This window comes from Salvelinus fontinalis, chromosome 31 (assembly GCF_029448725.1).
Source record: "Salvelinus fontinalis isolate EN_2023a chromosome 31, ASM2944872v1, whole genome shotgun sequence".
Classification (NCBI taxonomy): domain Eukaryota; kingdom Metazoa; phylum Chordata; class Actinopteri; order Salmoniformes; family Salmonidae; genus Salvelinus; species Salvelinus fontinalis.
In genome coordinates this window covers 23,973,897-23,998,687 of record NC_074695.1, presented here as the reverse complement: position 1 = coordinate 23,998,687, position 24,791 = coordinate 23,973,897, and the positions used below count along the sequence as shown (strand labels likewise).

The 24,791-nt window shown below is 40.8% G+C and overlaps 2 protein-coding genes across 4 annotated transcripts in view; both read left to right on the top strand.

The window, feature by feature from the left end:
* Positions 1 to 15,545, top strand: part of LOC129829894 (lysine-specific demethylase 5B-B-like) — a 34,666-nt gene extending 19,121 nt beyond the window's left edge. For both annotated transcript variants that reach the window (XM_055891893.1, XM_055891892.1), the window contains exons 17-28: positions 5,017 to 5,141; positions 5,331 to 5,481; positions 5,686 to 5,800; positions 5,959 to 6,314; positions 10,070 to 10,208; positions 10,359 to 10,538; positions 10,660 to 10,818; positions 11,002 to 11,451; positions 11,573 to 11,657; positions 11,869 to 12,074; positions 13,746 to 14,000; positions 14,268 to 15,545. In XM_055891893.1, coding sequence (XP_055747868.1) covers positions 5,017 to 5,141; positions 5,331 to 5,481; positions 5,686 to 5,800; positions 5,959 to 6,314; positions 10,070 to 10,208; positions 10,359 to 10,538; positions 10,660 to 10,818; positions 11,002 to 11,451; positions 11,573 to 11,657; positions 11,869 to 12,074; positions 13,746 to 14,000; positions 14,268 to 14,396 — 2,350 coding nt within the window. In that variant the 3' untranslated portion in view covers positions 14,397 to 15,545. The remainder of the gene's footprint in view (positions 1 to 5,016; positions 5,142 to 5,330; positions 5,482 to 5,685; positions 5,801 to 5,958; positions 6,315 to 10,069; positions 10,209 to 10,358; positions 10,539 to 10,659; positions 10,819 to 11,001; positions 11,452 to 11,572; positions 11,658 to 11,868; positions 12,075 to 13,745; positions 14,001 to 14,267) is intronic.
* A 35-nt stretch (positions 15,546 to 15,580) lies between these two features.
* On the top strand, positions 15,581 to 24,446 carry LOC129829895 (leiomodin-1-like). 2 transcript variants are annotated; one of them, XR_008755468.1, is made up of 9 exons: positions 15,581 to 16,392; positions 18,858 to 20,759; positions 20,978 to 22,499; positions 22,751 to 23,083; positions 23,181 to 23,284; positions 23,404 to 23,482; positions 23,627 to 23,737; positions 23,849 to 23,892; positions 24,052 to 24,446. XR_008755468.1 is itself a non-coding variant. In XM_055891894.1 (3 exons), exons 1-3 carry the CDS (start codon positions 16,006 to 16,008, stop codon positions 21,002 to 21,004), a joined length of 2,316 nt encoding a protein of 771 aa, XP_055747869.1. In that variant the 5' UTR covers positions 15,581 to 16,005; the 3' UTR covers positions 21,005 to 22,665. The 2 variants fall into 2 exon arrangements, 1 of the variants encoding a protein (XP_055747869.1); XM_055891894.1 differs by lacking the exons at positions 22,751 to 23,083; positions 23,181 to 23,284; positions 23,404 to 23,482; ... (1 more) ...; positions 23,849 to 23,892; positions 24,052 to 24,446 and having other exon boundaries at positions 20,978 to 22,665.
* Positions 24,447 to 24,791: the final 345 nt, after the last annotated feature.

The following is a 24,791-nucleotide window of genomic DNA, read 5'->3' as shown; positions in this document are numbered from 1 at the left end:
AATTTAGCAGATTAACACTGGAGTGATAAATGAGCAGATGATGATGTGCAAAAGAGCAAAAAAGTAAATCAAATAAAAACTGTATGGTGATGAGGTAGGTAGATTGGGTGGGCTATTTACAGATAGACTATGTACAGCTGCTCAGATAGTTGATGTTTAAAGTTGGTGAGGGAAATAAGTCCAACTTCAGAGATTTTTGCAATTCGTTCCAAGTCACTGGCAGCAGAGAACTGGAAGGAAAGGTGGCCAAATGAGGTGTTGGCTTTGGGGATGATCAGTGAGATATACCTGCTGGAACATGTGCTATGGGTGGGTGTTGTTATCGTGACCAGTGAACTGAGAAGGCGGAGTTTTACCTAGCATAGAATTATAGATGACCTGGAGCCAGTGGATCTGGCGACGAATATGTAGCGAGGGCCAGCCGACTAGAGCATACAGGTCGCAGTGGTGGGTGGTATAAGGTGATTTGGTAACAAAACGGATGGCACTGTGATAGACTGCATCCAATTTGCTGAGTAGAGTGTTGGAAGCTATTTTGTAGATGACATCGCCGAAGTCGAGGATCGGTAGGATAGTCAGTTTTACTAGGGTAAGTTTGCCGGCGTGAGTGAAGGAGGCTTTGTTCCGGAATAGAAAGCCGGTTCTAGATTTGATTTTGGATTGGAGATGTTTAATATGAGTCTGGAAGGAGAGTTACAGTCTAGCCAGACACCTAGGTATTTATAGTTGTCCACATATTCTAGGTCGGAACCGTCCAGGGTGGTGATGCTAGTCGGGCGGGCGGGTGCGGGCAGCGAATGGTTGAAAAGCATGCATTTGGTTTTACTAGCGTTTAAGAGCAGTTGGAGGCCACGGAAGGAGTGTTGTATGGCATTGAAGCTCGTTTGGAGGTTAGTTGGCACAGTGTCCAAGGAAGGGCCAGAAGTATACAGAATGGTGTCGTCTGCGTAGAGGTGCATCAGGGAATCGCCCGCAACAAGAGCGACATCATTGATATATACAGATTAGAGTCGGCCCGAGAATTGAATCCTGTGGTACCACCAGAGACTGCCAGTGGTCCGGACAACATGCCCTCCGATTTGACACACTGAACTCTGTCAGCAAAGTAGTTGGTGAACCAGGCGAGGCAGTCATTAGAAAAACCAAGGCTATTGAGTCTGCCGATAAGAATACGGTGATTGACAGAGTCGAAAGCCTTGGCCAGGTCGATGAATACGGCTGCGCATTACCGTCTTAGATGGCGGTTATGATATCGTTTAGTACTTTGAGCGTGGCTGAGGTGCACCCGTGACCGGCTCGGAAGCCGGATTGCACAGATACACGGATACAATTGTAGTCAGGAACATTCACACTGTCACTCTTTCTTTTTCTCAACCACACACACACTCGTCCTAATACTGAGTTTCCATAAATTGTGTGATAGTTACACGCCTCCCATTCCCCACACACCCTCTCCCTCCCAATCAACTCTTGCTTTCTTGCCTGACAGTTTGCTAATGTTAGCTGATTAGTTACAAAGCTAGGAAAGTTTCCAAATTAATTGCATTGGTAGAAACAAGACAAAACAAGACAAAACAAGCAACTTGTTAGCTGGGTATGTAAACAAATATCCAACTCATCGTATGAGTTCCACTGCGCAGGCCTCTACTACCCTAACACGACAGATAATAGGAAAACGAGGCAATGTATAGCCTATGAATATCTGCACCTAGCAAACCATGACAAACCATAACTTACGTCCAAAAGATAAACACAAATTACTCTAGCCTTCATTTCGGTGACTAGTTAGCTGGTTGTCTGTATGGCTAGCTAGGGAAAGTGACATCTAAGGTTGACGCTTCGTGAGCGCAGGCCAAATTTACCGCTACACACACACAACTTTTCTTGCTTGACAGACTAACTAGCTAGCTAAAGCAAGCAGCTTGGGCCGTTTCCATATGAATTACATTGGTAGAAATAAGACAAAACAACCAACTAGTTAGCTGACTATAATACAGCTAAACACGGCAACTATTTCCATGAGACGAAGAGCAATCATTCGAGCTCCACCGTTGATGTGCTAGCCTGTACCAACCAAGTTATCATGACTGGCTAATTTGTGAGCTATTTACATAGTAACTACACAACTCGCTAATGGCGTGGTAGGGCTCCATTGTCCCTCTAACCACTCTGACATCAATGAAAATGCACTCACATCAAAACAGTATCTTGCTTTTAAAACTCACCTCACTTTGATCAATTTGAAAAAGAAGTTCAACAACCGTTTGAATCTGAGTGCAAACATTGTAGTTGCGGATGTTTCAAATCCTAACAACTAAATGGACAGCACTTTCTACGGTGCCGATTAATTCAAAACACCATATGCAGGGTTCGCACAAGATGCTTGAGGTGCTTATTGTACTTGAATTTGCCACTCTGAAATTTAAGTACTGGAATACTTTAATCAAACATTTTCTCGTTGGTACTTATATTAAAATGAGAGAACAGAAAATGATAAAATATGTTAGAAAAATTTATTGATCTTACATATTAATTTCCATTACTGCTGAGTTTAATTTCCTCACGTTTCGCGCTATGGTTTCCAGGCGAGCGAGCTCATTCCACCCACAATACCACTCAGCCAGGCAGGTACAGAACTGACTGATTAGGCGCCGTCAAACGTCACATCGATAGCTAAAATGCAGAGCAAATTTAGATCCAAGCCTGCCTTTTGTGCGTATGGAACATTTCTGGGATCTTTTATTTGAGCTCATGAAACATGGGAACAACACTTTACATGTTGCTTTTCATATTTTTGTTCAGTATAGTTTCCCCCAAACATGTTTTACCACTACATCACTGGACCAAACCACACTGTGTAAGGTGCAAAAAACGTGCCAGACTTTGACATTGCGAGCATGGGTAAATCAGCCCTGAAGGGGGAAAGAGACAACGCTGCATCCTGCGCTGGCGCCAGTTCTACATGGACCTTTTCTCTCCAGAGCTTGTTTGTCTCATTCAATGGGCGCCTGCGATATTCCACTTGATCGAGCGGCAGCCGTGCTCCTGCCATTCTGGTGGCCGTTCACGTTCCGTTTTCCTCACACAGCCCACTCGCCCTTCTCCCAACCGGCGACATTAAAGCTACCAGTCGGAAGCAAGGCGCTTTTTCGTAGCTGTTAAGTAGTAGATTCCCAAATGCCCAATAAAAATACAATAGTTATTCAGTGGGAATTGTGTAGTAATGTGAATAGAAAATGTGTGTAGTACTGATGATGCTGTAATAACTTACCAATCATGTCTGCAGACCTGCCAACATGCACGCATTTTGCGTACCATCTACGCAATTCTCTGTCCATGTACGCAGGTACAAGTTCCGAGTTAAAAGTACGTATAAATAAATAGGGCCTGATATTTTTTCATTTTAATAAAAAATAAAGCCACTGAGTAAATCTAACATCCCGATTGGCGAGTTGCAACACACAGACATGTACGGAGTGTGTGTCAACGGACATGGAGATTAATACACCATTATTCGCCGTAGCTACCCGGTGTATGCCCCTCGTGTTTGTTGTTTTGCTGAGTTTGTCGACTGTCAGCTGTACGTAAACACATGGACAAATCCCATTTCGACTCCGTGTGTTGTGGAAAGGTAAACACTAATTGTTTCAAGCTAACGTTAGCGAACATAAAATGGACATTCAGTGGGCTCTGCCAGCAGTTGAAATGCAAATACGAAAAATAACTGGTCGCATTTGTGCGAGTGTGATATACATTTAATTTTGCATACCATTAGTTGTATTTTCCATGTAACATTACGAGGATCATGCAACCTGATAGACCGTAACTGTCTTATGATCCACGTCACAAAAAACATTACAAAAGTAAAATAAAAAAGTAAATAAAACATCTTGGCATTAAATGGAGTCGGGAGTTTAGAAGACTGCGCGATGAAGAATGAATGAGTATTAGTATTAGGTATAGAGGCAAAGCTTCTAAAATGCTTTTTCACTAATATTTGAGATTTTGTCAATTTCGAAAATCTGAAATGATGTATGCACTGCAAAGAAATACAATAGGCACCTATATAAGCTGAAACACCGGAGTTGAATCTCCAATTTGCCCCGCGCTTCTGGTACTCTAAAAAGTTGGACAGGGTTGGCAGGTCTGTGTATGTAGTAAATAAGTAGCTAAACATGTTTAGTATTATTGAGTAGAACTTGTAAGGTAGTGATGGCGATATACTGCTATCTGGTGGCGACTAGAAACAAGTGTATAATAGGAACTATTACAAATGGATGGTCCTTGAAAATAAATATTAGCGCTTGAAAAACTACTTAAGTCCTTGAATTTGACTTGCCACTGTCTGTATGAACCCTGCATATGCATATTAGCGATTATGCTCATGCATTGGTCTATATATGAGCTGTACTCACTGGACCACACAGGTGCTAAAATAAACATTAAGCTATTTTGTCTAATTCTTGCCTTGAACATATAAACATTTTAATTTTTTTTAAACACATCAACCCCCCCAAAAAAATATTGTCTATTTATTATATTCCATATAAGAATTCAGAGGAGACGCACAGTAGCCTGCGTGTAGCTTATAAAGCGTATTGAACTGATGCACAGTGGACCTGCAGTATTAAGTTATTGTATAGCCTACAAACACTGCTTCCAGCTGCCCCCTGGTTGTGATTCTAAATATTAAATATCCTTTCAAATCCTCTTGCTGCACGATTATTTTTGTCCTGTGACGAAATGGCTCATATTAAGATCCGACATCTGTGTCCTGTTCTGTTGTTCACACCAACTGCACACTGAAGTCCAGGGAGCACATTCAGCAGGGGGAACATTATATGAATGCATACATGATATATTATGTAAACATGTAGAATAAGGAATCACGTCCACTCTATGCAGGACATTTATGTGGTTCTGGTTTTGTCGGATGCCTCAAATATGCAGTGTTCTCTTGTCCACTGATATGGCTTCAATCTCCACAGATATTTATTTTAGTTTCTCTGCTTGCAGTTATAGATTTACACTGGATGATCTGTACCCCATGATGAATGCGGTGAAGCAGCGAGCTGAGTTCTATGATGAGTGGGCCTCCCACGTGACAGAGACTCTGGAGGCTAAACTGGACAAGAAAAAAAGTGAGAGATGAATTCACCTTGTCTATGTACTTGTCTCCATTAGCAGTGCTTTTTAGTGACGTATTAGGCTTAATATGGGTCCTGGAAACTGGCCCAGAGACTGCAATTAGTAGTGAATTGGGCCTCACACCCTTCTCATTGTAAAGCACTGTGGCTGTGTAATTAATTATTGTGACCGTCTCTCCTCAGGCTTGTCAGTCTTCCGCTCCCTCATCAATAAATCAGAGTTGAAGATGTTCCCTGACAACGACCTCCTGCGTCAGCTCCGTTTAGTCACACAGGATGCAGAGAAATGCTCCTCAGTTGCCCAGCAGCTACTCAACGGCAAAAGGCAGACCAGGTAACTTACACAGTCCAGTGAAAGAGGAGTACCACTGGTTAGTTTTCCTCCCTCGCTGCAAACATGATCCACTATGTCTGTGTCTTTTATTGTATTCCATAATAAACAGTGTTATTCTAATTTTCTCACCAATGCTGTATAAACATGTGCATATTGGAATATGAATCAGTATGATTCAAGGTTTGTCATAATTGCCTCTCCCAGGTATCGCTGTGGTGGAGGGAAGACACAGAGCCAGCTGACTGTGGAGGAGCTGAGGTCATTTGTCAGGCAACTGTACAACCTCCCATGCAGCCTTCCCCAAGCCCCCAAATTAAAGGTATTGTAAGCCAGTGTCTCAATGCCATCATGATATTGAAGCCATTAGAAAACAGAGGCCTCTGTTTAAAGCAATTGATCAGAGGATATTGGAATAAAACAAATCTCAATAGTTATTTTGATCATAACTGAATCTGAATTATGTTATATTTTTCTTAGGAGCTCTTGAATTGCATCGAAGACTTCCAGCAACACAGTGAGAAGCTCCTGGCAGACGAGACCACCGGCACAGCAGAGATCCAGAGTCTTCTAGACGTTAGCTTTGACTTTGACGTGGCGCTGCCTGAACTTCCATTACTACGGGAGAGGCTGACACAAGCCCGCTGGCTAGAGGGGGTGCAGCAGGCCAGCACCCAGCGCTCCACCCTGACCCTGGAGACCATGCGGAGGCTGATAGACCAGGGCGTGGGTCTGACCCCTCACCCCTCTGCGGAGAAGGCCATGGCTCGCCTGCAGGAGCTGCTAACTGTGTCTGAACACTGGGAGGACAAGACCAGCAGCCTCCTCAAGGCCAGGTGAGGGCCGTACACTGAGGGTTTCTCTTTTACATCTGTAATCTGTAAACCAGGGATTCCATTTTTTTTTTGGTGGGTTGTGTATCTGATTTGAAAGAAGAGACCTAAATGTAGTTAAAGATACTACACAGGATTTATTTTTAAATGTTTGCATTGTAATTTCTGAAAATCTTCATAATATATCTTGCGCTAATAGTGTAATAGTAGTGTTTCACAGTATTACTTATCCACCAGTGTTGTGATAGGCTGTGATATTCGCCTATTGATTTCTCCGGCCGGAGTGGCATCTGTTGTCAAACTGGGAAAGCTGTTCTAACCTTTTGGCTGTGTTATCTAGTGGAAATAGCTCTTTTCCTGGTTGCTAAAAATCTAAACTGTTCGCTCAATTTAAGTACATGTGAGAAAACAAGTACTGAATGGTGTAGGGAATTGTTGTGATCACTGTGAAATATTTTTTCAATAACAAAAATATTGTTTTTTAAGCTGGTGGTCCAGCTTTAAACATCTGTAAAACTATATATTTTTTGTTATTGAAAATAAATGTCACAGTGATCACAATAATTTCCTACACCATTCACTGGTGTAGGAAATTTCCACTAGATAACTCAACCACAAAGTCAGAACAGCTTTCTCAGTTTGATAACAGATGCCGCTCCGGCGGGAGAAATAAATTGGCGAATATCACAGCCAATCAAAACACTGGCGGATAAGTAATATTGTGAAACACTATGATTCCACTAATAGCGCCAGATATACTATAGACATTTTCTCAAATTACAATGCAAAAATTCTACAGAAATACTATGTGTAGCCCCTTATAAGGTAAACAAATATAAATGGTTTAAGGTCATCTTCTGGTTTTTGTTATTCTGGATCATTTAGACCGTGAATTTACAAAAATTATCCTCACACAGAGATTCAACTCTGGGTCTTGAATTTTACTGAACTTTCTCTACAAAATGAGCCATGTGGTTATATCACTTGTATTAAAGCTAGTGAGGTTTTGCTTTAACTAATGTACAAACATTAGCATTGGTGACTAGATTACTGATTTGTACATTAGCAGAACTATGTCAGTGTCCCTGATTTTGCTTCATTTTAATTCCAGCTAGTGCAAAATGCTGCTGCTAGAATATTCAACAAGATCTACAAAAAGTGAGCATGCATATCTAGTTCTGCTTCATCCCATTGGTATCCAGTGCATTTTAATAACCACTGTCACCAGCGTTTTCAAACAGCTTTTTTAATGGCATGGCTCTCCAAGGAATGTGCATCTATTCTGTGCGCTCCACATATCCACGGTTTACCTTTGAGTCTTTTTCAGTCCAGTTTTAAAGGGATAGTTCACCCAAATTACAAAAAGACATTTGTTTCCTTACTCTGTAAGCAGTCTATGGACAAAGTATGACAGCTATCCATGCTTTGGTGTAGTTTCCAGCGTTATCCACAGGATTTTTAACAAGATGGTGCTGCTCCGTACGGCTGGGGGGAGGCCCAGAGATTTAGTCTTAGTTGTAGTCTTAAAATACCTTTTAGTCTAAGTCACATTTTAGTAATTTCATTCTTCGTTCGTTTTTTATATGTTGTTTAAAACTCTGGACAATTTTAGTCTAGTTTTAGTCACAGCCATTTTTGTCACACAGTGCGTTTAAAAAAATATATTAATAATGAATTTTTAGGCTACCTCTAACTTGTGCACATTCAGATAGCCTTGGCCAAGTAGGCCTACTATCCCCTCGTATACCTTAGCTGGCAACAATGATATTGTGTCAGATTATAACCAATGCCAGCCATAATCAACCATATAGGCTATAAAACCTTGGCTAAGGTTAACAATTTACAGCTCCGATTTTTAACCCCATCATAACTTTCAAAGGGGGTAAATAACAGTGGTTTCCTTGAAAAGGGGAGAATTTGAGCTTTACTAAAATGACGGGAGTATTACTGTTCTCCTAATATTCAACAAATAGCATTCGTTTTTCCCATAGGAAAAAAGCAACCGCAACTCGCATTTGCAGACCACGGCACAAGAACGGCAACGCGGATGAATAACAGCGCACATGGGAAAATATAGCTTCTGATGTGATCAAAGCAAAAATAGCCTACATGAATGTAAGAGAGAGTAAACATTGATTCCAGTTGAGGTTAGTTACAAGTGAAGTGTCCTGCCTTCGCATCAGTTCAAAACATTGACATGTGACTGAAGTGACCTGGGAGCTGTGTGGGAGAGCCGGGCAGATCAACTCAGACTGCACAACTGAAAGATGTCAATTCTGCCAATGAGAGGATTGCGTGAAATATACTCCATGCATGTTTAGGATTGGACAGAATGGATGAAAAGGAGCTTTGTCGAATTAAATGTCTATTAGTCTTATGTGGAATTATTTTCTCGTCGTCACATTTTCATAAACTAAAATGAAAAGGAATTTGTAATTGTTTTTTTCCAGGACATCTCATCAAGTTATTGTCAGGATAAATTGGTGATTGACAAGTATGTTTTGTGATTTGTTGATTAAATTATAGCTGTTACTGTCGTACCTTATCCATAGACTGCTTACAGGTTAAGGAATTCAGTGTCATTTTGTAATTTGGGTGAACTATCCCTTTAATTGTCTGCATCTTTCTAAAGCTAGAGTTCATAAAAAAAATCTATTTGTCATTTTAGAGCTTAATATGGTGAGAAGTACTGTTCTCTCTATCTCATCAAGGATGGCTGGATAGTTTTGTTTCTTTATGATTTTATTATCAGTATGTTCAACATTTCCTTTATATAGAATTGTGCAAAGCCCATATCATGGTAACTGTATATGTAGCCTATGCAATGGTTTCAAAGTGTACCATGGTTGCAAGGGGACAGTATAGATAGCCTACCTGTAGTTAACTGCCAAAATAAAGGAAACACCAACAGAAACTGTCTTAATAGGGCATTGGGCCACCACGAGCCGCCAGAACGGCTTCAATGCTCCTTGCCAGAGATTCTACAAGTGTCTGGAACTCTATTGGAGGGATGCAACGCTATTCTTTCATGAGAAAGTCCATCATTTGGTGTTTTGTTGATGGTGGTGGAAAACGTCTCAAATGCCGCTTCAGAATCTCCCACAAGTGTTCAATTGGGTGACTGAGAGACACACACACACACACAGACCCTTTAAACCCCCTATGCTTCTTTGAGACCCCTCTTTCAAAGTCACTGATGTATCTTATAGCCATGGTAGCCAAAATAATGGGCAACTGGGCATTTTTGTACATGACCCTAAGCATGCTGGGATGTTAATTGCTTAATTAACTCAGGAACCACACCTGTGTGGAAGCACCTGCTTTCAATGTACTTTGTCTCTCATTTACTCAAATGTTTCCTTTATTTTGTCAGTTGCCTGTATGTGAAGCTACTTAGACTAAATGATCCATCAGTGGTCAGAGGAAAACGTTGCATGGTTCACAACCATCACAGCAGTTATGTCTGCTTACATCAGAATTATCAAAGGTTTGAAGCTTTAATTTACCTTTTGTAAAATATGGAGTGAGAGGAAACATATTGTCCAACAAGTGAAGTGTCTTAGGAATTGCCCCCCAAAATAATCATGATAGTATATGCATATATTTATTATTAATACACACCTGAGAAAATGTCTCCATAGTCCATACAGATTGATGAATATGATTTTTAGGCTTCCTGGCAGCTGGATAACTGGGCCCCCTTATGCTGGTGACTGACCAGTCTTCTGACCTAAATGTTGTGTTTTCTACTCCCCCAGGCCCCCCCTCTCTATAGAAGCCCTCTCCGAAACAGCTGAGAAGGTGGCTGGTATCCCTGCTTACCTCCCCAATTGTCTGATGCTGAAGGACTCCATCAGTAGGGCCAGAGAGTGGCTTCAGGAAGCTGAGGCACTTCAGGTACAGAATAATACAACAGGTTTTCACACAGATGTCAGTTGAATAATATTTTTTTATACACGACTTTTATAGAAGCAATGCTTCCAGGTTGACATGTTATAATGTGTCAACTTTATGTATAGAAAACTTGAATTCTGTGTACTCTTTCAGAATGAAGATTCCATTCCATTGTTTTACAACCTCTCTGATATGGTTATTCGAGGACAAGACATCCCAGTCCAGCTTGGCCCTCTAAAGCAGCTGGAGTCCCTGGTGGCAGAGGTGCAGGCCTGGAAAGAGTCTGCAGCTAAAATTTTCCTCATGAAAAACTCTCACTTCACTCTGCTTGAGGTAATGTTCTAAAAGCTGTAATGCACCACTCTCTGAAAGTTCCATGAGTGATGTACAGTATATAGCAGTTTATTTCCCAGAAATGCAGTCACTAGAATTCATCATTTGTTCTTGTCCACAGGTTCTGTGTCCAAGATGTGAAGTTGAAGCAGGTTCTCCGAAAAGGAAGTCCAAAAAAGCTAAAGACATCACTCAGCACAGCAAGAAGAAGATGGTGAAGCTTGACTGTCTCAGTGATGTGGAAAAAGCCCTCTCAGAGACCAAGGACTCTGCTTCTGCTGTAAGTACACCTACACTGGCCATTTCTCAACTTTAATATATATATATATTTTACTAAATTTAAAGAGTGCGGACCTTCTCTTTCTCTACTTTTTAGTACGCTAGTACTGGATATGTACTGTACCTCAATTCATGTTGGACATGAAATTATATGAATTTGAATGTTTTTACATTTCTTTACCAGCTGGCAACTCTCGGGGAGGTGCGGTTACAGGAGATGGGGGCCCTCTCCTCCCTCCGGGCAGCTAACGAGTCCAAGCTCCTTCCCACGGCAGACTGCATGGGCCTGAAGGTGTGTGTGTGTCAGAATCCCCCCATGGGAGCCATGTTACAGTGTGAGCTCTGCCGGGACGCCTTCCACAGCGTGTGTGTGAGGGCTTCCTCAGACTCCCGTTCAGCCCAGGTCTGGCTGTGCCCGCACTGCCGACGCTCTGAGAAGCCCTCCCTGGACAAGGTACTGCCCTTGCTGGCATCGCTGCAGCGTATCCAGGTGCGTCTGCCGGAAGGCGATGCACTTCACTATTTGGTTGAGAGAACAGTCAGCTGGCAACAGCGTGCGCGACAGGTCTCTTCCTCCTGTGGACTACCAGACCTGGAGGAGAGCTTTGCAACTCCACCATCTCCGGATGGAAAGGTCAGTTAGTCATACCCCTCTTTTGAATTGTAGAGTTATCTATCCATTTTAAAGTGATATAATTCTGAATAAGAGACAATTATAATGGTAAATGACCAGATTGTTATATTTTTTTATACAGCTAACATGTTTAACTCCAGAGTGGAACAGGACAACTCATGATCAGATGGTCTTCTACACAGAGCAAAGATGCATTCCTCTGCAGGGTCAGTTCTGTGGTATAAAGCAGGGTTGTAGAATAATTTTTAATTCATATCACCAACTGGGCTTCCTGATAACATTTATTTTATTGATTAGCTAATGAATGTAGTATTTGAAATGGACTCAACTGATGACTACTGATTATTTAAGCATCTACAGTAGGTTGTACACATTTCCTTTTACATGAACAACCTGGTGTGTGCTGTGCTGCTGCAGATCTTAGTGTGGAGCTGGAGGAGTTGATGGTGGAAGGGCTCCTGCTGCAGGTGTCTCTTCCAGAGATCACACAGCTATACCATGTGTTACTGAACGGGCTGAGAACGCATCATACCAACGAACGCACATCACTGCAAGATGACGACCCTTCAGACTGTGACAAACTCAAGCAGTGTAACTCTCAGGGAAAAAGCTTTCCACAAAAGGTTTGTGAGCATGCCTGCTATCAACTACATTTAATTCAATTATACAGTTGAAGTAGGAAGTTTACATACGCTTAGGTTGGAGCCATTAAAACTAATTTTTCAACCACTCCACAAATTTTTTGTTAACAAACAATAGTTTTGGCAAGTCGGTTAGGACATCTACTTTGTGCATGACACAAGTCATTTTTCCATCAATTGTTCAGACAGATTATTTCACTTATAATTCACTGCATAACAATTCCAGTGGGTCAGAAGTTTACATACGCTAAGTTGACTGTAACTTTTTAAACAGAATGGAAAATTGCAGAAAATGAGGTCATAGCTTTAGAAGCTTCTGATAGGCTAATTGACATAATTTGAGTCAATTGGAGGTGTACCTGTGGATGTATTTCAAGGTCTACCTTCAAACTCAGTACTTCTTTGCTTGACATGGGAAAATCCAAAGAAATCAGCCAAGACCTCAGAGAAAAAATTGTAGACCTCCACAAGTCTGGTTCATCCTTGGGAGCAATTTCCAAACTCCTGAAGGTACCACGTTCATCTGTACAAACAATAGTACGCAAGTATAAACACCATAGGACCACGCAGCCGTCATATACCACTCAGGAAGGAGACGCGTTCTGTCTTCTAGAAATGAACTTACTTTGGTGCGAAAAGGTACAAAAGTATCTATATCCACACTAAAACGAGTCCTATATCGACATAACCTGAAAGGCCGCTCAGCAAGGAAGAAGCCACTGCTCCAAAACCGCTATAAAAAAAGCCAGACTATGGTTTGCAACGGCACGTGGGGACAAAGATTGTACTTTTTGGAGAAATGTCCTCTGGTCTGATAAAATAGAACTGTTTGGCCATTTTTTTTTCTTTTTTTTTTTTTTCACCTTTATTTAACCAGGTAGGCAAGTTGAGAACAAGTTCTCATTTACAACTGCGACATGGCCAAGATAAAGCAAAGCAGTGTGACACAGACAACAACACAGAGTTACACATGGAATAAACAATAAACATGCCAATAACACAAACAAGTCAATGAGCATACTCCCAAGCATACTTCCAAAGTTGTGGCAAAATGGCTTAAGGACAACAAAGTCAAGGTATTTGAGTGGCCATCACAAAGCCCTGACCTCAATCCTATAGAAAATTTGTGGGCAGAACTGAAAAAGTGTGTGCCGAGCAAGGAGGCCAACAAACCTGACTCAGTTACACCAGCTCTGTCAGGAGGAATGGGCCAAAATTCACCCAACTTATTGTGGGAAGCTTTTGGAAGGCTACCCAAAACGTTTGACCTAAGTTAAACATTTAAAGGCAATGCTACCAAATACTAATTGATTGTATGTAAACTTCTGACCCACTGGGAATGTGATGAAATAAATAAAAGCTGTAATAAATCATTCTCTCTACTACTATTCTGACATTTCACATTCTTAAAATAAAGTGGTGATCCTAACTGACCTAAGACAGGGAATTTTTACTCTGATTAAATGTCAGGAATTGTGAAAAACTAAGTTTAAATGTATTTGGCTAAGGTATATGTACACTTCAGACTTCAACTGTATGTATTTGTATGATTGACTTAAAAGTATTGGTTTATTACTGTTACGACGGTATCACGACTGTTGAAAAGAAGAAATACATTTTACTTAGTTTAAGAGGTGTTTTTAATCTCTTCAGGATGGGTTGATAAAGGAAGGAGTGAACGGAGCAGAGAAGAAGGCTAAGCGACGCCTGGAGAGGGAGGCTGTAGAGCCAGAGCGCAGGGACAAGGCCAAGAAGCTCCAGAACAAGAGACAGAAAATGAACAAAGAGAAGAACCTGGAACGCAAGGCGGCGTCGACCTCCTCGTCTCACTCCGACTTCTCCCAGTCAGATGACTCTGAAGAGGAGATGTGTCCAGCAGAGGGATGCCAGCAACCTGAAGGAGATGAGGTCAGTTTAACTTTTTTGATACATTACTCACTGACAAGATAACAATATAAGATAAGCAATGCTTTAACTGACAACCTTATTGACTGACTAGTAGAGTGTTGGTGTTTAAATAAAGGAGAGAGGGACAGAATGCCTAGTAGTTTGTTTGTAGAAGAGATTGTAAAATGTACTGAATGTTCAGTTCCTTGTCTGACTTATGTCACTTGGGTTAGATTTTATTTGAGATTTATTTGGCCTTTATTTATTTGGCCTTTTGATTTATTTCAGGTCGACTGGGTCCAGTGTGATGGCAGCTGTAACCAGTGGTTCCACCAAGTCTGTGTGGGTGTGACAGCCGAGCTGGCTGAGAAAGAAGACTATGTGTGTGACAACTGCACAATAAGCGATGGTCGCTGAGGAAATGAGGAGAGACTGGATGGGGAGTTTACTCCGTTAGCAACTCAGTCACACAAGTCAGGATGTGTCACAGACCCTGTCCTCATACCCCGCCCCCCCCCCCCCCCCCCCCCCAACCCAGCCCTCTTGTCCCTATCCCCTTTGTAACAACGGTGCTATCTGCTCTTTATTGGGTTGTTGTCCAGAACTATACTGCTTGGTTACTTTTTTGTATTTTGCCTATTTTTCTTTCCTCCTCTGATCTGTTGGTGGTTGTGACAGAATGTGGATCAGTGTGCTGCATGGGTTTCCATTGCATTGGGTGGTGCAAAGGAGTCAAACAATAAGTTACCCTGTAAAGATCAAAGGGGGTGTGGTATATGGCCAATATACAATGGCTAAGGGCTGTTCTTACGCATGACGCAATGTGGAGTGCCTGTATACAGCTCTTAGCCGTGGTATATTGGCCATATACCACAACCCCCTGAGGTGTCTTATTGCTATTATAAACTGGTTACCAACGTAATTAGCTAGAACAGTAAACAAGTAATTTTGTGTCATACCAGTGGTATATTGTGTCACAGCTTTCAGCCAATCAGCATTCTTGGCTTGAACCACCCAGTTTTTATGTCTGATATACCACTGCTCTCAGCCGATCAGCATTCAGGACCCAAACTACCCAGTATATAATACAGTATATTGTACATGGAACTTCCTTGCATACAAAACCAGAGACTTAGAGGATGTGGGTTAAGGTCCCCTTCTTCCCCCGCCCTCTTAAAAAAAAGTATAAATAATGTAATGGAAAGAACTGTATTTTTCAGGAAACCCAGTGCTTAGTACATGCATCTGAATAATATAATTATTCATACATTTTTGGTAGACTTGTTTTATTTATCTGAGGAATAATGTTTGTCTGAATTGATTTCAATGGGTTGGTCTCCTCTGAACTATGTGTTGGTGCTTTTAGCAATGGTTTGATGTACAGAAACAAATTGTATATGCTGTAGGGTAAGTTACAGTTGTGGACTAGCAATGTAGCAGACAGAAGGAACTGTATCAACTGCCACATATGTGCTTGGGTGGGTTACTTTGGGAAGGAAGGGAGAGGGGTAGTTTGACATTGCAGTTTATATTGTGGAATAAAAACATTTTTGTTCTAATAGCAAAGGGACGGTTTTCATATTTTCATTTGGTCCACTGGATGATCTCATATCAACACTATAGCTTGTAGTAAAAACTCATAAAAGCAGGCTTATTACATGATGAATGCATGAGGGTACTTAGTGTTTAGTCAAACTCTGATTTAAAGAATCTGAATTACATTTGCATTGACATAATAGGCTACAAAAGTATAATTCTCTTTTGATGATGACATGTACAATCATTCTTATAATGGGGCCATACAGCATAGAGACGATTAATAACTGATTAATAACAATTTGCATTTTTCGCTTGTGTTGTCATATGGCTTCAGTCCAGCTCCAGTGCTCTGATCTCAAATTGGGCATTGAGCTAAACAGTTCTTCTGAGAGGCGGTCCAGGCAATCTGATAGGCCAGTACCCTCTCTTTGTCCAAACTATTTCAATCGCATTGAAAGCCCATTTCAAATAGATACTGGTGAGGTCAATGAACCTGAACTTGGTGTACCAATATAATACAACTATTATTATCAAAGTTATTTTTGAGAACAGCAGTGCAAATTACTCATCGAGTTGCGCAACAGGACATTTTTTGTGGGAAATAATGTCTAGGAGGAAAGTGCGGAATCAACGCCCCGCTGAGAGCGAGGAGGACTCCGATATTGACAACCTATTAGCCGCTCTGACACTCGCGGAGGTGGAAGAGCTGCAGAGCGAACTGACCGTTATTGACCCGGATCCAACTGTGCCAGTCGGACTCCGGCAGAAGAACCAGACAGACAAGCAGCCGTCAATAAAATACAATAGGGGGGCAATGCTTGACTACTGTGAGCGCGAAACCAAGAAACTCATTCAAAGGGAGCTGTCCTTTGAGGTATGATGACACTGTTTCCGCCAATGTCATTGTTAACTGTGTATAAGGGCAAGTTTCTAACCAAGAAAAACAATTCAATAGTTGGAGTTCCTTGCTGTTTGAACCCTGAAGTGGTGTTATTACAATAGGAATAGTGTAGCCTTGATGTAGTTGTCAATCGAGTACATCAAGTACCAATTTGACAGTTTATTAAAGTGCCCAAGTTTATCAGGACCCTGGCTTCCAAACATGGTGCAGTGATTTCAGGATTCAACACCAGGGATGGTGGGGGTTATCAGGCAGATGAAGATACTATTGTGGGCAATGTTTCACAAACTTAAAATATAATTTCTGTCTCTTCTGGAAATAAATAATCATTGTATGGTGTTCGACAGAAAGTGGGGATACAGACAGATATATGATCATGTAGTACAAGCTGTAATGATCAGGGTGTAATCCTATATAGGTTCTTTCATGAAAGTAAATATGAGATACCACATAGGTCTCAGATCTTGACCATGACAATACCACTATTTCATAGAGTTCATTTGTTTTAAAATGCTACAGTGATATCCTAATGATAATAAAAAGCTTAGACACTGAGCTTATCTGTTAATGTATGTTGGCACTCAGCTGTTGGATATAGGCTCCAACAGCTGGCAGGTAAGGAAACATAAGCCATGTTGAAACAGTCATGTGTATAGAGACTAATGAGATGTCTTGTTGTTTAAAAAGGATCCAGAGCAGGGCTACAGAAGACCCAGTTTGAACAGGCAAAATCATCCCTCTGAACAGTTGCTAGGCAGTGCAATTTTTATTATAAACAAATGAGCCCCTGGAGCCCTGAAGAAAAAAGACACTACATAATCTTGAGATTTTATTTTCAGCACACAAACAAGACTAGGAGAAGTGTTTTCATTACTTGGCAACAAGTAATGTAATGAAGTTGTTATGTGATTACTGGGATTCTGAGTCCGAGTGTGTATTTGAGGGAATACAATTATGTTGAGTGTATGTAATTGATTTTACATGTGTTATCTCAGGATCAAAATGCATTTCATTGACAAGTATATTGACCACTATACCATGCCATGTATAAATAGCAGGATATGTGATTCTAACTATTCAAATGTTAACTAGACTGCTACATAATTAGTTATAAATACTAAATGTTCCATCCTACAAAGCTGTACATGGGCCTCTGTGGTGTAGACCTTCTGTATGTTGTTTTCATAAAGCCCCTTGAAATCTGGTTTTGGTGAAAAGGGTAGGAGACAGCCTCATAGAATAATGAGTCTTGCTAATGCTGGCATGCTGGTTCCAGTTCTAAGACAAATTAAATTCCAGAGTGAACGCTCCTCTCGCTCTGACCCATACTGCCTTTTAAGGAAACATCTGCCAGAGTTACTTACACAGTGGCTTACAGATCCCTACAGACGTTTCAGCCTGTAAGGGATGCAAAAACCCTGATTGCTATATGCAAGATATACAATTTTACCAAACAAACAGATAGTGCTCGTAGACGCAATGTTCCATCGGTTTAACGTAGGCTGTTACGGACATAAACATTCCTGATGCATTCTGAAAATATTTCCAAACGGACAAAAACATACATAGATGTTACATTCTTTATTAAATAATGAATACTAGACTACACACTAGCGATTCAGTGGGGCTGGGTTAAATGCGGAAGACACATTGTATGCATTCAGTTGTACAACTGACTAGGTATCCCCCTTTCCCTTTCCTTCCCTACATCGTGAATGGCTTACTATAAAATGTGTAGTATACAGTAGAATACTATATTACACACTGTAGTATCCCTTGATCATGTGTAGTGCTTACTATAGAATGTTGTAAATACTACAGTATTATCCACACAAAAAACACTATAGTCAATACTATAGTAATGTCCACAAAAACACTTCAGTTTGCAAAAACACTTTTTTAACTGTAGTAAATACTTCATTATTTAATTAGCATATATCCATTCCCCTCCCCCATACTGCAATTTGTTCCACCCTTAAGTAGAAAATCTACATGACAAGTATAGACCATAAATTGTGTCCCTACAGGTTATAGATAAGAGCAGAAACTCTAAATATTTCTCCAGTAGATCTCCTGAAGGACAAAGATTCCATTTCTATGTCAAAGATAATAAAACAAAAATGTCCACAAGAACACTACAGTAAATACTACGGTATAGTACAGTCTGCAAAACACTACAGTAAATACTACTGTGTACTACAATCCAGAAAAACACTACATTAATTACTATATTATATACTACATATACTACAGTTATGTTACAACAGTATTTACACTAAAGTGAACTGTAAATACTACAATACAATAGTGTTTTTGCAGACTTAAAAAAACACTGCAGTGAATACTATACTATTTATACCATAGTATACTATAATATTTTTTCATGTGGGCTTGTATGATAAATGCAACTATCTTTTCTTATGTTTCTGATACTGAAGGAGCCAACAACTGACAGAGTGAAACGGGAACGCCTGAAGAAGATGGGGAAGAGCTGTGATAGTTTCTTCTACTTCAAGTCAGATGACCAGGATGACCAGGATGTCATGGACCTAAACTTCTCTGCTGTGGAGACCCCTAAGGAGGACATATCCAAGGACAAAGAGGAAAAACCTCAGAGCAAGAACTTGAAGGGTGAGGGAGGGTGTAGAGAGGGCAACGAGGAAAGGCCACATAGTAGGTTAGGGGGAGATGAGGACAAAGACCATGAAAAAAATGAAGATAAGATTGTTGAAAAAAGCAATGAAGTACAGGTTGAAGAAAATGAGAAAAAGGAGGAGTGCATAAAAAAGGAGAAAGGTAGTAACAAAACACTTGATCTTATCTCAAAATTACAAACAAAAAAAGAGGATACAAAAGAAAAGGAGCAAAAAGATATCAGAAAAAAGACAGTCTCTAAAACCAAGGATCTGATTTCAAGGCTTCAAGGGTATGCTGATAAAGATGATACTAAGGAGAAAGAGAAGAAAGAAAAACCTCAAAAAATGAAGGATAGCAAGATCGCAAGAGGAATTTTCTCTAAAGTAGAGGAAACGCAGAAAGAACTCAGGGGTACTGAGGTGAAAGAAAAGAGGAATAATGAGAGGGACAAAGATAGCGAAAACACCAAATCACACAGGAAACCAAGTAGAGTCCAGGATGAGACACAGAGAGACAGTGAAAAGAAGACAGAAAGGACTCCTAATAAAAACAGTAAAGCCAGCAATGTAAACCTAGAGAACAGCAGTAGGGAAGAACGCTCAGCTGGTGAAGTCATGGAGGGAGACAAGGAGGACGAGGAGGCCAGCATGTTTGATGAGCTCCTTGAGCATGTCAGAAAAGACGACCCTTTAATGACTGAGCTCAATGTCAACAACTCAGACGTCATCAAGACCCACACCCTCATCCAGTTTGCAGAGGCACTACAACACAACACACATGTCAAGACGTTTGCTTTAGCCAACACCCGAGCTGACGACCATGTGGCTTACGCCATTGCTTGCACTCTGCGGAACAACACGTCTCTGACCAATGTCATCCTTGACTCCAACCACCTCACTGGCAAGGGAATTTTGGCTGTGGTACACGCCTTAGAGAAAAATTTAACCATCACTGAACTGCGCTTCCACAACCAGCGACACATCTGTGGAGGCAAGACAGAGATGGAGATTGCCAATGTATTGAGAAACAACACCAGGTTGCTGAAGCTGGGCTACGGATTTGAACTGGCCGGCCCAAGGATGACCATGACCAACATCCTGAGTCGGAACATGGACCTGCAGAGGCAACGTCGACTGGAGGAGAAGAAACAAGCACAAGCCCAGCCATCCCAGCAGCCTCAGCCATACCAGCCAACACGTCAGACACCACAACCACAGACCAACACAAAAAAGAACACATTGCCTTTGGGGAAGTTTTCTTGCGAACCTTCAACTCAACCCCAATCCAAGTCTATTGGTGAGACTAAGAGGACAGGAAACCTCCTGAAAACATCCCCCTTTTTGTTCTCCCCTAAACCCTCACCTGAACCCTTCCACAAGGTGAGCCCCAAAGCTGTGGGTAAGCTAAACCCTAAGGCTTGGGGTAGTAGGTCTGGACCAGGGTCTACAACACCTTTACCTCAGGCAGGGGATGGTGTATCTGGTCCTGGGTCTACACCACCTCCACCTCAGGCTCTTAAGGCTGGCCGATCTGGACCAGCACCACCTCCTCCCCCTGCCCCAATGTTGGAGGGCCTAAGGAAAGCCCTCATGCCTGCCTCACAGAGGAAACTCAACAGGCAGACTTCACGCCACGGAGAGAGGAACACTAGGGACCAGTTGCTGGACTCCATTCGCAACAGCACAATGAAAGCTCTAAAAAAGGTTGGAACAGGAGAGCAGCATCCTAATAATATCAATACAATGTGATTAATGTGGTGAGCAGCCAACAGTATGAGGAATGACAGGAATTTTGATTCCATCTGTAGACTGTAAATTACTGTAACATCTACATGAATCCAGCATTTCCCTTGAAATTACAATCAGGAAGAATGTAGCGTATTGGTAAATAAATAAAATCTAAATCTTTTACTCTCTGGCAGGTTGATGTTCCAAAGCTGCTTCAGTAAAGGGTGGGGATGACGGCAAGAAGAGGTTGGACTTGATACAAAAACAGAACAGCATTTGTTTTACATTAGTAGACCGGGGTGAAGCCCTGCCTCTGTTGTTGCTGCTGAGATATGGAGAGATATCTGATCCAGTTGGTACTTCGAGCCAGAAGGTGGTTATGGTGGTTTGTAATCATACAAAGTGAAAGCATCTTAGGCTACATTGCCTGCTGACTTCAGTCTCCCTCAGTTGAATCTCTCCCTCCTGTTCTCCCGAGATGCCCATATTTGGTCATTGCATTGAAGATACATTATGACGTAAGAATAACTCCTCTGTTCTTTTTAATTACTGGATGATGGCCAGTTGGATGTCCTGCTCTTTCATGTGAGGCTTTGTCCGGCGAAGAGGTGGGGAGAATGGGGGAGGTGCACGGCGGAAAGGGAATAGTTAAAAGGGGACGAGCAACTGGAAGGAAATGCTTACACATTGCAAGTCACCGTATTTTCTTATTTTCAAATGTTACGTGGCCATAAGCACAATGAACGAGGGCATTTGTTTGATGTTTATTTAAAGACATTTTTCCAGTGTCACTACAAAGGATGTAATTAAACATTTAACCAAACACATACTGTAGCTAGTATTGAACACACAATTTGTATATGAAGTGCGTGTGGGTTCATAATCTGGTCAATGTGTAATATAACAGCAGCCAATCTCTCTGTTAGTTGTCCATAGGGATACAAACTGCTTACAACATGCATGTATGAGGCACTTCCCTAGAGCTGGCAGGAGAACTCTTGAACTTTGCAAGCATTTCACTATGATGGATTGTGTCCTGAGAGGGAAGGGAATATATTTTGGGAATAGTTAGTGCTATCTGGGATCCTTGGGACATCCCGTCCCTATCCTAAATCCTAACCCCAACCTTAACTCTTACCTTAAGCATTTTACATTTCATCTTCAATGGGGTAGTTGGAATAGCAAAACTCCCGGATAGCAAGGACCTTTTGAGAAGGTTTTGAGAATGTTGTGTTTTGAATTCACCCATGAGGTGTACCGTACAGATGTTTTACGTCATGAAAATATACCAAGACAATTCTGAAATGTATTTACAGAACCAAACAAAACATATTAATATGTCTGGTTTCGAGAATGCATCCGATAGCTAATAACCAGGTCATTAAATTCCTCCAGATGAACAATTGTGGAATATTCCGTCTGTTTTAGATGTCTACATCCGCCTTATAGAGGCTTTTGATTCAACAAAAGTAGCACCTGTCTGTAGCACTTCCTTCCTGAAATGTTGCAATCAGTTTATATTTTTCACTTCCTTAAGTAAGACAAAAACAGCCCTGAGCCACTGCAAATGATGCTGCTCAATGGAGACTGATACGGTGACAGTAGGAGCATTCGGGAGAAAAGTGGGTCTGTCCTCACATGTAGAGTATCTGTGGTGAAATTATTTTACAACTCAAAACATGAAAATCTATCTGAAGTTTCTCCTTTACTTGCCAGGTGAGATTTTAACACTCAGATACAATTGCAGACACTTTTTGTTGTTGTAGATTTGCTGTTGTTGTTGATTACAATTGCAGAAATCTTTTTTTTGTTGTTGATTATTTTATTTGTAAAGAGACCACTGCATACTGCACATTTTATAGAATAAAACTCTGCCAAACAATTTTATGTTTTTATTATTTATTTCATGTTTCAACTATTTGTTTTTATAACGATAAAAAATAACAATGTTTTTCTATTTTTTCAAGTTTTATGCTGTGATGCAAAAATGAGCAAATTTGGAGCGCACGGATATGAAGGTGGAGCTTTAGACATTGAGTGTTCATATCCAGATGGATATCAATATAAACCCAAATACTTGTGTCGCCATCCCTGTTCCAACAGTGACATTCTCATCAGAAGTGTGAAGGGTGAAGCATTTGTCCCAGTAGGAAGATTTTCAGTATATGACAATGTCCATGGATGTACTTTCATTGTCAGCATCCAAAACCTGGAATTACAGGACTCTGGACATTATTATTGTGGACTTGATAAGTGGGGAAGAGATGTTTTAACAAAAGTAGAGATCTCTGTGAGTAAAGGTATGCATATTATTTTGCTTTGATCTCCCTTTTGATTATCTTTGAATGTACAAACATTTTACCTGGTCTACCCTCTACTTACTATGTGTACCCACAGCTCCATTGGTCACTTCACTGTCTACACCTGCCCCTGTGATTGACAGGAAGGACCCCACTGAGACTAACAAATATGTTTCCTCAGAGGTCCCCACCTTTACACAGGTTGATATAACTTTGAATAGCTTTAAAAAAAGAAGCTCCTATTGTAAAATTATTTTTGTTATATTCTAATATATCGTCTATATATTTTATGTATACTTTTGTTTTTGCTCATTTTAAAGTTGCCATACAAAAAGTTACCTGTTGCAGATTGGGATGTCACACCTCCAACAACCTCAACTATTCGGATTGGTAGCCCAGGTAATTGAACATTCGGAGTGGCTGCGGATCCCACTTCTCTGGACCCCTCTTCCTGAACTTTAGGCTACCCTGTTTTGTTCAAACACACAATGGAAAACATGGGTTTGATTGAGATTTTGTTTATCTATTCTCACTCTAATTTAGGCTTTGTACATGTCCACGTTGTTGTGGGAGCTGTCCTTGGACTATTGATGTGTTGCACTGTGGTTGCACTTGGCCTACTCCTCAGAAAACAATCAATGTCACGCTCACTGAGTAAGACCAAGTATTCTCTCTTTGATAGCCTACCTACATATCATATTGTACTTGTGAAAATACTATTATTTTGTTTATGATATGTTGAAGCCTATAATTTGTGTCCCTTAGCATTTCCATCATCTGAAGTATCAGATCCTGTAGATATTGCACAGGTGAATTGGATATTTGTTTTAAGTTGATGCTTTATCATATTTTAAATACAATTTTGCATGCCCTCATCAGACCGCAGTCATTAGGCTATATGCACCAACTCACTCAACAAATAAACTCTACCCAATGCCCCCCCCCCTCTCTCTCTCTCTCTCTCTCAGGATGAAGAGGACACTTGTCATGTGTATGATGAGATAATTATGTACAGCTCCAACAGTGACTTGTACTGCACCATTAGGTTTTGTGAAACCCCACCGGAAATAGAAGACAATGCTCTCTACTCCCTCCTGACACTAAATGAACAAAGACCTCAGTGAGGGTCACAAGTCTCTAATCAACAGAGGGCATTCTCATAACACTGCCAACACATTGATGGTGGATGTGCAGTATCATTATTGCTATTATGTGTGTGTGCGTGCGTGCGTACATACGTACGTGTGTGTGTGTGTGTGTGTGTGTGGTTTACAGTTGAAGATTGTCAGATGTTTTCACTGTTTCCCTGCATCTGTTTCCTCTGATACAGTGCCTAGTGAAAATTAAAAAAATATAGAACATTTTCCAAAATATTGTATTATATTTTTTAAACGAAGATGTCTTGATTGCATATGTCTTCACACCATTACAGCTGTGAAACATTTTGAATGAGATTCTACCAACTTTGCTCTTTGAGCAACATTAAGTACAGTGCATTCAGAAAGTATTCAAACCCCTTGACCTTTTCCACATTTTGTTACGTTACAGCCTTATTCTAAAATTGATGAAATAAAAACATTTCCTAATCAATCTACACACAATAATTGACAAAATTAAAACAGGTTATTAGAAATGTTTGCTAATTTGTTAAATATAAAAAACAGAAATACCTTATTTACTTAAGTATTCAGACGCTTTGTTATGACAC